This window comes from Pezoporus wallicus, unplaced genomic scaffold (genome assembly GCF_028554395.1).
Source record: "Pezoporus wallicus isolate ANWC-B61680 ecotype Strahan unplaced genomic scaffold, APGP_CSIRO_Pwel_v1 contig_6714, whole genome shotgun sequence".
Lineage (NCBI taxonomy): Eukaryota > Metazoa > Chordata > Aves > Psittaciformes > Psittacidae > Pezoporus > Pezoporus wallicus.
The window spans coordinates 214,987-229,840 of record NW_026637486.1 but is presented as its reverse complement, the minus strand read 5'-3'; the positions used below and the strand labels follow the sequence as shown (position 1 = coordinate 229,840).

Genomic DNA, 14,854 nt, shown 5'->3' with positions numbered 1-14,854 from the left:
GCTGAGTACTAGAAAATAAATTGGCTGTCTCTGAAACTCCTCTGGTTGGCATAAGGTCCCAAATAGGAAAGTACAAAAGTGCAAACCCTCAGCCTGCATGATCCGTTTCTTCCATGTTGTTTGTTCCTCTTCCTTTTTTGGGAACTGTAACCTCAATTAAACCAGAAAATTTAATGCTCTCAATTTAATTTTCTGGAAAATAAAAAGAAAGCACCCTAAGGGATTAGCTCCATGATTGTCCTATTTAATAACAAATATCATTACTCTTTGCAGGGAGGCTTCCAGGGAACGTTCATTCTCACTCCAGCTGATAGTCCCTTCCAGTTAAGCCAAGATGGCATCCTAACTGTGAGGAACTCCACATTGTTGGATAGGGAGAGAATATCATCCATTCACCTGCAGGTATTAGAAATAAGCCTATTCCTTTCCAAAGCAACCTGAGGCAAACATGTGCTATCTGATCTGTCCTGGCAAGAAGCTGACTCTGATATGGATCAGCAGCTTCTCTGAAGAATCAAATCCAGACTTTCACACTGGGGCTGTTTGGAGGGAATTACCACTAGTGATACAGTTTACCCAGCTTCCAAATGTTGTTCATCCTTCTTACTACTTACAGAGCAGGCATTGGAACAAAGCAATGATTTTACTACATCATTTTTAAAGGTCACTGCTCGAGATCATTTGTCACCTTATGGTGAGGGGCACTCTGCAATCAACATACTGTTGCTAGATGAAAATGACAACAGCCCAACCTTTAGTGGCACACCATATAAACAAGATATTTTCAACAACATGACTGCAGGAATGTCCATTCTTCAGGTACTAGAAGTGTTAAGTGAAGGTGTCATCTTTATGCGTTGAATGTGTGCATGAATCCTTGCCTAAACTTGTGTATTGGCCCTATTGAATGAGAGAATCTTTTCTGAACTAACTCCTCAGAGTTCAGAAATGATCCACCTTGCATTTAAAAGCTTATACCTGTAAATATTCCATAATCACAGTGTCCTGGATGCTCTAATCATACCCCGGGTCTGGAACAAATGATAAAGGATTTTATTCTTGATCTTAGGTACTATGCACCATCCTGAATTCTACAAACAGAAGACAGAACATAAGATTCTTATTGTAGAGTGTTTAATGAAAACTGAATGTTGTTAATGTCCAGAAATTGAAATAATTGTGAAAACTTTTGAAAGGCTGCTGAAAGCTGAAGTGTTGTGGATATTTTTAGATATGATATACATGGCATGATAGTAAATCAACCAGTTAACCAAATGAAACAGGAAACCAAGATAAAAATCTCTTCTGGAAGTGAGATATATAGGGAGTCGCTGTCAAAACTCATGCCTACTGATGCAGATCTACTGATTTAATGGCTCCTGATGTAACCTCTACACTAAAGCAAAACTATTTTTTCCACCAGGTTGCTGCTGATGATCCGGATGAGGGTATAAATGGAGAGATAAGCTTTATCTTAGCTGGTGGCAATGAAGATGGATACTTTGAATTGGATACATCCACAGGACAAATCAGTTTAAAAACAGTAATCCCATTAGGAGTCAACCAGCTTAAGAACTTTGTCTTGTGGATAACAGCTATTGATGGTAAGACAGGAGTTTAGTACAGGTCAACACAGCTATTCCTGGTGTTTTGTTTTGGTTTTTTGATGGGGTTTGATTTTGGTTTGGATTGGCTTTTTACTGAAGGGATGCTGTCAAAAGAGGTTCCCAGACTTAAGTTTAAAAATACCATGCATTTTTATCTGCTTTTGTTGAAGATAATACATAAATAACAGAATAATATATATATAAATCATATGTATAATCATAGAATCATGGAATAGTTGGGGTTGGAAAGGACCTTAAGATCATCCAGTTCCAACTCCCCTGCCATGGGCAGGGACACCTCACACTAAACCATCTCACCCAAGGCTCTGTCCAAGCTGACCTTGAACGCTGCCAGGGACAATTCTACGCTAATGTTGTATGTATTCAGGTTCTTATATTGTAACCCTCAGTAGACAAAACTGATCTTGGCTGGGATCTCTCAGTGTTACCATAAGAGCAGCAGTAAGGATTAACCCCCCCCCCACCAAAATCAGTACCAGTGGCAAAGTGTGTTTCTTTTAAGGCAGAAGGTATTTGTGCATCTGCTGGGAGATTTTCTTTTGCTTGCAGGTGGGATGATTCCAAGAAGTTCATCAGTGCCAGTACAAATCTTTGCAGTTGGAGATTCCAGACCACAGTTTGTTCAGAAGGCTTACAACGTGTCTGTGGAAGAAGAGCTAGCCAGTCCTGTCGAAGTAGCAAGAGTAAGAACAACTTCATTCTGTCACTTGCACAGGACATGACAGCAATAAGAAAATCCTGTCGTATACGTGCTCTAAATGTCTATATCCTTCTGGGTCATGGATAATTAGATGTTGTGTTTTCTTTCCTGCATTGCATATCAATCTCCATATACATTACATACTGTGTACACCCCTCTGATGAAGCGTGTCGCTCACAAAGGCTCTCTAATAACAAAGCCTGTTCTTTCCATTGCAAACCTTTAAACAGCACGGGCTACCATTTAACATAAACCCCAACCAAACAAACAAAAACCCAAAGCTAAAACCCAAAGCTAAAACCAAATGAAAAACAACAAAGAAAACCCCAGTACGACCTCCCCTTCTCTTCTCCACAAACCAAATAAACCCCATGACTCCCTTAGAAAGTAAACTTCCGAGCTTAGTTCTTGTTGACTTTGGATGTACTCCAAAGCCTGTAGCCAAAGGCTAGAATAGGCAATATTCACTCATCTCTTGATAATAACTCTAAAACATGACACGATAGAGCTAAGAAATGGAGACTTCCCATCAGAGAACTGTCAAAAGGGTATTTTCAAAGATGGCTCTATACCTTGCTCCTCATTTTGACCAAAAAATGCTCAGACAAGCAGGCCACCAGAATGCACTGGGATAGCTCCCTCTTAGATGCAGTTCTGAAGGCAGATGGGAGGTCTGATACCAAAGCAGTGAGAATTTCATGTGTTTTAGTGTTTTGATTTATTGACTTCCTGTGTTAATCATTTTTTCACTTTTTTCATATAAAGGCAGAACCAAAGGCTAAACTACAATCTATTTTTTTGCAACATATTATGTGTATTCACATTTCCTTCTTAGTGATGTTCCAGTGATGATGGAAAGCGCTCTATTTTTATGTGTATTGTGGTTTGATTTTTATTTCTTTTAATGAATAAAATCAGTAAAATTAGTATGAACATAATTCAAATCATTATTCTCTTTTAGACAGTGGCTTATTGTGTTTAATTAATTTATGGATAATATTCTTTATCTTACACAGGTGGAGTATGAGTCTGTAAATCCCCATATACCAGTTAGCTTTCAAGTACTAACGGAATCTGCTACGTTTGACATCAATGCCAGTGGAATCATTTGGACAAAAACCAAGCTGGACTATGAATCCCAGAATAATTACATACTAAATATTTCCCTGTCAGATGGAAACACTGTTGACTATGCTACAGTGTTTGTCAGAGTCACAGATGTCAATGATAACAGTCCTGTGTTTGGTATAAACAGCACTACCATTTCCATTCCGGAGAACGCTCCACCTGGAACCAATATTACCAGTGTGTCAGCTACGGATGTGGATGAGGGCTTTAATGGATTAGTGATTTATACCCTGAAAGGTGGAGAAGGAAAAATGGATATTGATACTTCAGGATTAATTGTGCTGGAAAAGGAACTGGACAGAGAAAAACAAGGCTTCTATAACTTAACAGTGATTGCCAGTGACCAAGGCCAACCCCCGCTATCTACAGCTCTCAATTTGACAGTCGTCGTTGATGATGTGAATGACAACCCTCCAGTCTTCTCATCAAGTAGATATGAAACGAGTGTCCCTGAAGATGAAGTGCTTGGAAAGGCATTGCTAACAGTATCTGCTACTGACTTGGATGCTGGGGCCAATGCTCTTGTAAAGTACAGCATCATTAGCCAGCAACCTCCAACCTCGTCACCAATGTTTGTTGTCAACTCAAGCACAGGCCAGCTCACCCTGAGCCAGCAGCTGGACTATGAAACCATAAAGCAATTTGAAGTGGAAGTGGAGGCATCAGATGCAGGGCAGCCGAGTCTCAGCGCTACCACACTTGTTGTTGTGCACGTACTAGATGTCAATGATAACCCACCAGAGTTTGATCAGGCAGCTTATGATGTATTTGTGTTAGAAAACCTGCAAAGGGGTAGTCCTATCTACACATTCAGTGTAACTGACAAGGACGAGGTAGGTATCAAATTAATCTCATCCTGATAAATCAAACTGACGTGGTTTTCTATATTAATCTGTAAAAATGTAGATGGGCAGAGGGAGATTTCTTAAGTGGTTGGCAATAAATAGGTTTGGGGTCACAAAAACTTCATCTTGCTCTCTATGGAGCCAGGAATAAAACTTCCTCAACCAATGAAGCTAAAACCTTGTACAAAACAGTTTACTGGCTGTATCAGAAAACCTAGGGAGGGCTTCTCTCCCTATACATGTCTAATCCAGGACAGAAACAGTTGTTAGGCTCTGTATACATGTATATGAGACGAATGCACATACGTTACACCAGATAGAAAGTGGAATTGCCTATTATGTGTTATTGCCTATTATGTCAAAATAATCAGTTCTGGTTTAATGTTGCTTGCTTTTATCAGAGAGTATTTGTCAGCTCACTTCTGTAATGCAGTCAACCTGCCCTTAGTATCAGCTTAGTCAGGGAGCAAGGTGGTTTGTAAAGCTGATGGTTTCTTCTTCTTTAATAGGAAATTGCACAATTTCTTTCTGCTTTATAAAAAACTTGTTTCTTTCTCCCCTTGTTTTATAAATGAATTTCATATTTAGCCATGGCACTGAGGAACTGGTTTGGAGGAAGAGTTTTCTGATTTGCTTTAATATTCTTGCTTATGTCAGTTTCAACAAAGCATAAATGCTTCTCCCAGTTCAGACTCCACCGAACTACGTGTAATTGCTCCTTGCATCATGGAGATAGGGCTTAGCGAGGTTTAGAGATGGGATGTGTAGGACTCAAATAGGGAAGCCCAGAGGGGCTTCCACTCATCCCAATTTCTGTTTGCCAAAGAAGCCCATTATTCCCCATAACTCAGGGTGAAAGATTTCTGTATCAAGCCTTGCACAGCACTCGTACTTCTGTAATGAGAAGTCAAATAAAATATCAAATCTTAATAATTTTTAACTTAAATATTAATCATTTTAATCTTAACTGAACTGTGTTTTCTTTTTTAGGCTGGCTTTTCCCAGGGACACTTTGTTCATAACAGTACTTTGTTTACTGTGGATATCCCTGGGATCCTTTCATTGGTTGACACAGAACTGGACAGGGAGACTACACCTGGCTTCACTTTACAAGTAAATCTGGGGACAAGCACTGCAGCTTTGGCTTCATTCCCTTGAACCCTTTGTTGTATCTTCATGAGGTGGTTAAAATACCAATACAGTCAACTAAAATTCCATTGCTGTTTCTTGCTTTGGCAGGTATGGGCAGTTGATGCTGCAATGAATGGGCTTAGTTCAAGCGCCTTGTTCCACATCACTGTTCTGGATGTGAATGATAATAACCCAGAGTTTCAGATGCAGCCATACAGTTTTGAGATCCTGGAAGGAGATTACATGTTGGGTACTCCCACTGGACAAGTCACTGCTACTGATCTGGATGAGGGAGAGAATGCACGAATTACTTATCACTTGTCAGCTGAGGATGGGGACAATCCATATAGCATCCAACAGGTAGGGGTTTGGATAAGGCGAAAACAGTATTTAGATACTGCTTTTCAGGAGCTGGGCTTGTTCAGCCTGGGGAAGAGAAGACTTTGTGGAGACTTTATTGTGGCCTTTCAGTACCTAAAGGGGCCTGCAAGGAATCTGGAGAGGGACTTTTTACAAGGACATGTAGTGACAGGACATGGGGGAATGGCTTTAGATTGACAGAGGGGAGGCTGAGATTATCCATTAGGAAGACGCTCTTGCCTGTGAGGGTGCTGAGGCGCTGGCACAGGGTGCCCAGAGAAGCTATGGCTGCCCCATCCCTGGCAGTGTTCAAGGCCAGGTTGGACACAGGGGCTTGGAGCAAGCTGCTCTAGTGGAAGGTGTCCCTGTCCATGGCAGGGGCTTGGAACTGGATGAGTTTTAAGGTCCCTTCCAACCTAAACCGTTCCGTGAAGTTGCTTGACACAGTAAGAAGATACATCACGTATAAGGAGCAGACAGTAGTATGCATTAAAGCCAGCATGTGCTCTCTAGTTTGGTAGTGTAAGCTGATGTTTAAAAACTAAGGTATACAGATCAGATTTTGCTTGAAATCTGTATTATATTTGTCCAAAGGAGATGATTTCAATCCCTCATCTTTTTTGAGAACTGGGTGTACAAAATGATCTGTGCATTGAACCTTATTGTCTTCACTAGGATGGAACCATTTTAGTCACCGGCTATGTAGATCGAGAAACTAAAGACAAGTATGAGCTGCTGTTGGTGGCATCTGATAATGGAGTACCTCAAAGGCAGGTAAGAGAGGAGAACACATTATTCTTTTTTTTCATGTCCTTTTATTCATAAATTGAATTGTCTGTGCATTTTCTGAGCCATGGTTTCCTCCTCTTGCATGCCAGAATTTCACCTACGTCAGCATTCAAGTATTAGATGTGAATGATAACCCTCCTCAGTTTACCAGAGCTCAATACGCAGCCAGTGTACGTGTAGCAACAGCAAAAGAAGGAGTGTCTGTACTCTTCGTGTCTGCTACTGACCCTGACATTGGGAATAATTCCCTTATTTCATACAGGTACATTTCTGTGAAGTTAATAAGTATCTTCTGTTAAAGAAGCAGAAGGGTGGTTTTATTTCTCACCAACTCTTTTTACTGTCATTAAGAAGATAAGACCTGTTCACAGATGCTTTCCAAGGGCTATAATTGGCAATTATTTTTAAACCTGGGACAAAGGACAGTCATTACTGCATGGTTTAGAGATGATCAAATCATGGGTATGCCATAAGGAGGAGAATGCAATCAAATGATAAACTTAGCAACAAGACTGAAAGCCAAGATTTGTTTGAATTTCTGTGATATTGAATCATATATTGGAGCTTCTCCTGCAATTATCTTCCTTCTGAGTTGGAAGGAGATGAATCTGAGTGCAGTATCTGCCTTCTTTTCATGGGATGATAAAAGGCTTGGGATGTAATGGGAACTGAAGGCAGGAATGCTGCTGGTTTTGATGATGGAAGACTTACTTAGAAATCAAAAGGCCAATATATTTAGGGTAATGACACAGCAATTAAAATCTGTTGCTTAGCCATTCTTTGTAAGTAGGCAAATAGCATCTGTTGAGTGATTGTTACAGAAGTAACAGTAAGTGGATGGCACTTCCAAGGTCATTAATACAATTGGTATATTGATTTCTCTTTATTCAGCCTCCTGAACCATTCTGATGATTTCCATATAAATAACCACACTGGAGAAATCACCATCAGCCGTAACTTGGACCATATCACAGCTGACAGGGTTGTGACACTGACAGTTATTGCTACTGACCATGGAGTTCCTCAGCTTACATCAAATGGTAAATGATGTCTTTTCACCTTCTTTTCTTATTTTCCCTACATAAACATAACCTTTGCAAACACTGAAATGTTAAATGAATCCCATCATGCCAAGTCAAAGTGAATTAGGGCTGGAATCCATGTTACATCTCAGCAATGAGGAATATTTGCTTTTTACCCTTTGATTCCCATCCTGGCTGATCACACTAACAGGAAGTTTGGTTTACTAATCCTGGTTAGAAATAAATTTTCTGTATTTCTTGCCATGATGCTCATGGTACAGAGCCCAGGACTTCATAGTAGCAACCACTCTAAAAAGATGTATTAAAATAACATAAATAATGTGTGTTTCACTTTCAGTTTTCCTTCATTTTCTTAGAATTAGAAACATTTAAACAAATTAGAAACTCGCAAATAACCCTGCTCTTGCAAAAAAATATTCAGTCCTGTGGAATTTTTGGTAACTTCATCTATTTTTAGGGATTAGCTTTGTTATCATGAGCAGGAGAAACAACTGATTTTCTTAATACAGGGAGAGTGGCCACGACAGAATTTGCACTCGGATGGTTTGACATCTATCCCTTCTCTGTTGTTACAAAGGAGCTTAGCATGAGATTATTAACAAGTAGCAAACACCTGCTTTATCCCATTGACTTCCAATTTGTGATTGTTGCTCTCCTATCATATTGAAGCAACGCTGCTGAGATCAGAGAAGTGGGGTTATTCTGAAACATTAGGTATAAAAGACATCATATATTACATATCAACACGTACATACACAACATCATATATTACATATCAATCCTTATTGCTGTTGATTTATTTTTCTTCTCATTCCTCTTTCTGTCAGTTTCTCAGTTCCTCAACATTTAGGGAAACAGAGCACAGCCCATGATGATTTCAGCAGCGACTTCACCATTTTAACTTGTTTTCTCTCATTAGCCTCTGTCACTGTCTACTTGCTGGTCAATGACACCAGCTTCGGACTGACCTTTGAAAGCTCCAGCTACGAGTTCAGCATTCAAGAGAATGAACCTGCAGGGACTGCTGTTGGCTCAGTGAAGGCTCTGACTGGCAGCATCGCTGTCCAAGTGGTGTACTCCCTGAAATCTCACAGCGACAAGTTCTCTGTTAGTGGCCAAGGAAACATTGTGGCTCTGGCCATGTTAGATCGAGAAGAAAGGGACCTATACAGCATCATTGTAGAAGCTGTTGATTCTGTGGTGCCACCCAATACAGCTGTTGCTTTGGTACAGTATATTGCATTTTAAAAAGGAATATAAAATATTAAGTATACATATATATATTTAAAATCAAGCAATATCCAGACAAGCATCATCTGTCATTCAAGCATGATGATTTTGAGAGCCTTTGATTCCATTTCCCTTTTTTCTCCAAGGAGATGCTACCATCTTGCAATACTTTAAACTGCACAAATGGCATCATTTCCTGAAAGTGCCTCTGTGAATAACCCATAACCAGAGAAGCTGATCAACACTAAAACTGATTCCGTGAATAGTTCTGTCAAGCGCATGAGGTAGATGAGCTCAAAACCACCAGGTTTTTAATCCTCCTCATAGAGTCATAGAGTAGTAGAATGGTTTGGGTTTGGAAGGGACCTTCAAAGCTCATCTGGTCCAACCCCCCTGCAATGAGCAGGGACATCTTCAACTAGATCAGGTTGCCAAGAGCCACATCCAGGCTGGCCGTGAATGTCTCCAGGGACTGAGGCATCTACCATCTCTCTGGGCAAAATTAATGGCATGAGAAAGATATTTCATCTAACATAGAGACAACATGTGAAATAACGTGTTAGAGTGCATGTTATCTCACTTATAGCAGTTAAGAATAAGCTAAGATGATGAAGTTGTGAAAATGTTTAAAGATGCTGCAGTTTTTATGCCTCCCTTTGGTTTTCTGGGTGTGTGAGTTTGGTTGGTTGGTTTTTTTTTCCCCCTATATACTTCTATAGGGTAAAATTAACCAAAATTCCCCTTTCAATGCTGTTTCTACATTTCAAATGTGTCTCTTTTTCTTTCTCTTCTTTCTTTTTTATGAAACACACAGGTGACTGTGAGAGTTAATGATGTCAATGACAACCCTCCAGTTTTCTCAACACTGATTCAAACTGAACTATCAGCTCCTGAGAACGCACCTAGTCTAGACTTGGGTGTATTTTCTGCTACTGATCTGGATATAGGAGTTAATGCACTTATAAGCTACTCTCTGCAAGATGATTTTGCTGGGACGTTCCATATTGACAGCTCTACTGGCAAGCTGACAACAAAAAACTCCTTAGACAGAGAGATGGTGGACAGCTATGAGCTGAAAATAACAGTAAGTAGACAAATTTGATGCTTTCTCAACATAAAAAGGAGAAAATACTGAGTCATCACAAGAAAACCACTTAATCTCAGTGAATTCCATTAGAATCCATTAGTGAATTTCGACTGTTTATTATGTTTTGCGCCCAGAGCTTTGTTTTCTGCTGTGTAAATTGCTATTAGTCAATAAATGACCTTTGAACATCAGATCTTAAAGGTCACAGTCACATAATAGCTTACTGTGAAATCTGCAAAGTGTTCCTCAGTCCATTTTAGACGATGCAGTTGCCATACTGCTGTATTGCTTTTCCTGCTTTGCCATGCCATATAGTTTGTCCCTTTCCCTTATTTTTTGTCATTTTTCAAGTTATATCGACTTTGATATTTTTAAAACACTTGGAATACAGATTTCCAAATTAAAAAGTAGAAGCATAAAGTTTCATCCAATATTCATGTAGGTGTCTATTTATTCTGATTTACTTGATTCTTACTACTATTACTCAGATAAATTACTGGGCATGCAAAGAAGTGTTCCAGCACCGGCCATCATGTACAAATGTATTTGAAGGAGCTTTTTACTGCTAACAAACAATTTAACAGGTCAAGGAGCTTGTGGAATGTGATCAGGACAGCAGAGGAATCATACTAAAAATCAAACAGTGTCTTCTGAAAGTTTCAGAATCAATAAAGTGGACACTTTTTAAGACTAATTGAAAATAGTGTATGTGTATCTATAGATCAGACCTTTCCTATGGTAGATGTTCATGCCATGTAAAACTGACCGTGAATCTGCCATCTACTCTTCACAGCTTGCTTTGTAGACACTTTAAACCCTCAGAATGTAAGGGGTTTTCTTATTCTTTTCAATGCCCCATCACAAATATGTGCCTGTTTGCTATAGTTTCATGTTGATTAGTGCTACATCTAATCACACGACACACCTGATCCGGATCCAGGCTTGCGCTTTGATTAGTTGCTCACTAAATGAGGCAGAGCATGTGATACGGTGAGGATAGCAGCCACAGGAGGATATGCAACACTTCACCTGGAGCTAGAGCAATGTCATAGGGTGACAACTGGTCCAGCAGAAAGTCTTCTGAGACAAAGCTTCACTTTTTTTGGCCCAAAACTGAACTGGTAAAATAGGGTTTTTTATCGACGTAGTGCTGCATTTAATGACAAATTGTTTCTACACAGGCCACCGATTCTGGCAAACCGCCCCAATCTGCAAGCTTAGTTCTAAGCATCACCGTGGAAGACGAGAATGACAACGCACCGGTGTTCCCTCAGAGGTCGTACTCTGTGACGGTGAAAGAGAACGAGCCTCCACATGTGGTATGTGGTACTGAAGAATAAGCAGGCTGTTCTGTGGTTGTTTTCTATATGTACACTTGGAAGTGGCAGTAATCCAATGGTGAACATACTTCTTTTACTTTGTGGAGCCTGTACAATCACAGAGCATATTCAATTTATATGACAGCTGAGTGTCTATCTTACTGACTTTTCCTAAAGCACCCTTTCCCTCCTGTCCCCAGCAGTGATGCCACGCTGCATGGATCTAGCTTTTCAGAGCAATGTGTTTTAAAGACACTGTAGGTGTTGGGCATGTATCCAGCATCCCCCATGTTCTTCCTTCTCTTCTGCCAGTGTATCCATTTCTGGCTTCATATCCACCTCGCAGATGTGAACTAGTGATTTACAGCAATCAAGAAGTACCACCTAGGAATCTGTAACATCTGTTACCTGCTCTGCTATATGATGTGTCAGTATTCTAGCAATACAATTAATGGCCATATGAGTAATACCATCAGTAAACTCTATATAGTTAAATACCAGTTTTGTGTGTGTCTTTCTGCTTCTTTGCTCTCCTCTGAACCTGATGGCTTTGGTGTTTGTTTTGTTGTTGTTTTTCTCATTCAGATTCTGAGTGCAGCAGCCACAGATGCAGATATAGGGCACAATGCCATTATTCATTATGCTATAATTGGAGAGACCTCTTCATTTCTTGTTGGAGAACTTTCTGGAAACATTACAACTCTTCAACCTCTGGACTATGAAAGTCGCTCCAAGTATGCATTTCTTCTGAGAGCTTTCAATCCTGGAGAGCCCAGGCTCCAGGACACAGTAAACATTACAGGTAGCCCCAGTTTACCATATAAGTTTTACCTTATGTTTCCCTCACGGGAATATTTCACCATGTGTAATTATGAGGCATAAGGATAGCCTTCAACAGTAACACAGTCTGCTCAAGTAAATCATCAGAAATGATGATGTGACCTTTTCACTGCAGCCAGATGAAGTTTTCCTCAGAAAATGTCTGGCTTGTGTGAAAAATCTTCATTTTTGACAAACGGACATTACTTTCTTCAGTGTATTCACAACGTTTTCTATGGCATTTTTGCAGTACCTATTGACATCTTGATTGAAAAGGTTTCCAAAACCATAACTCAGTCTTTTCTGCTTGTTTACAGACAGCCTGCTAAAAAATGTTGCCCATGATTTTTAGTGGTTAAAATAACAGTACTTGATTATTGGTGTTTTTTCCTTAAATCAATCTATCTATCTATCTATCTATCTATCTATCTATCTATCTATCTATCTATCTATCTATCATCTACCTACCCATCTACCTACCTACCTATCTGCCTGCCTACCTACCTGCCTATCTACCTATCTACCTGCCTATCTATCTATGTATCTGTCCGTCTGTCCATCCATCCATCCATCCATCCATCCATCCATCCATCCATCCATCCATCCATCCATCCGTATCTTTTGAAGTTGATATCCTAGTTTTTGGCCAGCCCTACTTTTGATCAGGATGACTGGAAGTATTGACTTCTTTATTACCTCCTGTGCTGTGTTATTTATGTTACTGTACAGCTGCTTCACTAATTGTGGACCCTTACTGTGCCAGGTCATGTACAAATATAACACTAAGCAATCCTGTCTCACAGGGTTTGCAATCTGAGCCAAAGACTAGAGATACCAGATGAATATGGACATAGAAGGGAGCCCAGTGAAAACAACAAGATGGTATTATTTATGACAGATAGTAGTGACAACAATAAGATGTCACTACTATCTGCCATAAATAATACCAACATGCCAGCTAGAAGTTTCCCTATTGTAGGGAAACTATTGCTTCAACAGTAATAGTTTAATCCGCAAAGGCAAATGTTTTGAAGTACAGAAAACAAGATTTCCATCTGGTTTAAACTGGAAGAGCTCCAACTCAGAGGAGCTGTGCTGGTTTATATTTGCTGAAGAAATAGCTTGTAACTGTTCAGGTGCAATTCCTGTTTACACTCAGACATGGACCTTCTTTTACTAGTTACTGTGGAAGATGTTAATGAAGAAGGACCCGTATTTGACAGGCCCTCATACCACCAGATCCTTCTAGACAATTCTACAGCTGGCACACTGGTAGTAGATATCAATGCAAGAGATGAAAACAAGGATTATGACGAAGGCATTTTCTACAGCATTTCAGGTATGTTAGAAAAAATCTTATGGCTGTTTATTAGTGGGGTACTTGCATGATGCTAAACTGAGCTGCATGACACAAGAATGAGAAGTAATGGTAGTAAATTGAAATGGCAGGTTCTGACTGAAAATAAGGGGAAAACAAGTCCCCTGTGAGCACAACTAAGTACTGGGACAGGTAGCCCAGAGAGGCTGTCCTTGGAGGTTTTCAGCTCCTGATGGATCAAGGCCTTGAGCTTTCTATTCTGGATTCATTCATGACTCTGCTTTGTGGCAAGAGGTTGGACTAGAGGCCTCACAAGGGTTTTTGAGCCCAAGTGATTCTGAGGTGCAGACATAGAATAAAGAGAAGCCACGTATCTTGCTCCAAATCACATGTACAGATTATGATTTCAACCCATGTCTCTGAAGTCCTGCACGCATAATTCAGTCTCTTGTCTCTGCTGGCCCTGTTTAACATCTCCAACACTTGTTTTTCTGTTTTTAGGTGGAAACTCGGAAGGCCTCTTCAGTCTTTCCAGTACCACAGGAGAACTCAGGTTAACAAGAGACTTATCCAAACTGAGTGCTCCTGTGTATTACTCCTTGATAGTCACTGCTACAGATTCAGGTCTGCCACCTCTTTCAACTTCTGTAAAGGTACTGAAATGTTTACTTGTGCAGTTTATTCCCCAGGTTCTTTTATTTTAAACTGAGTGTGACTACACCAGGAAATGGGTATTAGTGAGGCAAAACTATGCAAAATGGGAATCGGAATGTCAGAGTCCCACTTCTGTGTTGGGAACAGGATACAGGATGATTACAAAGTTATGGCACTACATAATGGCCATTCCATTTCAGAAAAGAAAGTCAGGAGTTCTAGACTCTGTGAGGGAAGAAGATGAGAGAAGTGGAGACTTCTGTGTAAGGTCAAAGAGTGGGACAGTCACAGGGGATGTAAGGGAAGTATGTGAGAGAATAAACAGGAGACAGCAAATAAGGTGTTTCTGTTTATTTGCTTATATTAGAAGGAAAAAATATCTAAATTGAAGACTGAGGAATGTAAATATGATAAAAGAAATACTCTTTAATACAGTCCTTGTGACTTGTTGGTGATCTTCTGCCACTAAATATCACAGCTTAGCAGAACTGAAAAACAGGACTAGAAAAGTATATGGCTAAGAACATACAGAAAATGATATTCAATAGGACCTTAAAATGTAGACTTCTGAGGCATCATTCTTCGGAGCTTTGGGGAGCAGCTGTCTGGCATCATTTATAAATGAATTACCTTTATTTTTGTGAAGCAGTAGGCATTATTTGTGTACTGCCCGTCACCTTTATTCATCTATAAAGTCAGTTGTTATAATTCAAAACACATAGAAGCTCCTGCTCTGGTCATGCATTCTCCAGTGGAAGGACTTGTTGCAAATACAGGTCAGTACCTCTCTCCAGGAGCCGTTT

The 14,854-nt window shown here is 39.9% G+C and overlaps 1 protein-coding gene across 1 annotated transcript in view; it reads left to right on the top strand.

Annotated features, from left to right (window-relative positions):
• LOC130597321 (protocadherin Fat 4-like) overlaps window positions 1-14,854 on the top strand; it is a 30,646-nt gene that overhangs the window by 1,190 nt on the left and 14,602 nt on the right. Inside the window, exons 3-18 of the mRNA XM_057405750.1 lie at window positions 274-402; window positions 664-819; window positions 1,424-1,604; window positions 2,178-2,311; window positions 3,345-4,289; window positions 5,292-5,414; window positions 5,541-5,792; window positions 6,468-6,566; window positions 6,671-6,843; window positions 7,473-7,621; window positions 8,544-8,851; window positions 9,669-9,938; window positions 11,123-11,260; window positions 11,846-12,062; window positions 13,260-13,418; window positions 13,899-14,050. Coding sequence (XP_057261733.1) covers window positions 274-402; window positions 664-819; window positions 1,424-1,604; window positions 2,178-2,311; window positions 3,345-4,289; window positions 5,292-5,414; window positions 5,541-5,792; window positions 6,468-6,566; window positions 6,671-6,843; window positions 7,473-7,621; window positions 8,544-8,851; window positions 9,669-9,938; window positions 11,123-11,260; window positions 11,846-12,062; window positions 13,260-13,418; window positions 13,899-14,050 — 3,585 coding nt within the window. The remainder of the gene's footprint in view (window positions 1-273; window positions 403-663; window positions 820-1,423; window positions 1,605-2,177; window positions 2,312-3,344; window positions 4,290-5,291; window positions 5,415-5,540; window positions 5,793-6,467; window positions 6,567-6,670; window positions 6,844-7,472; window positions 7,622-8,543; window positions 8,852-9,668; window positions 9,939-11,122; window positions 11,261-11,845; window positions 12,063-13,259; window positions 13,419-13,898; window positions 14,051-14,854) is intronic.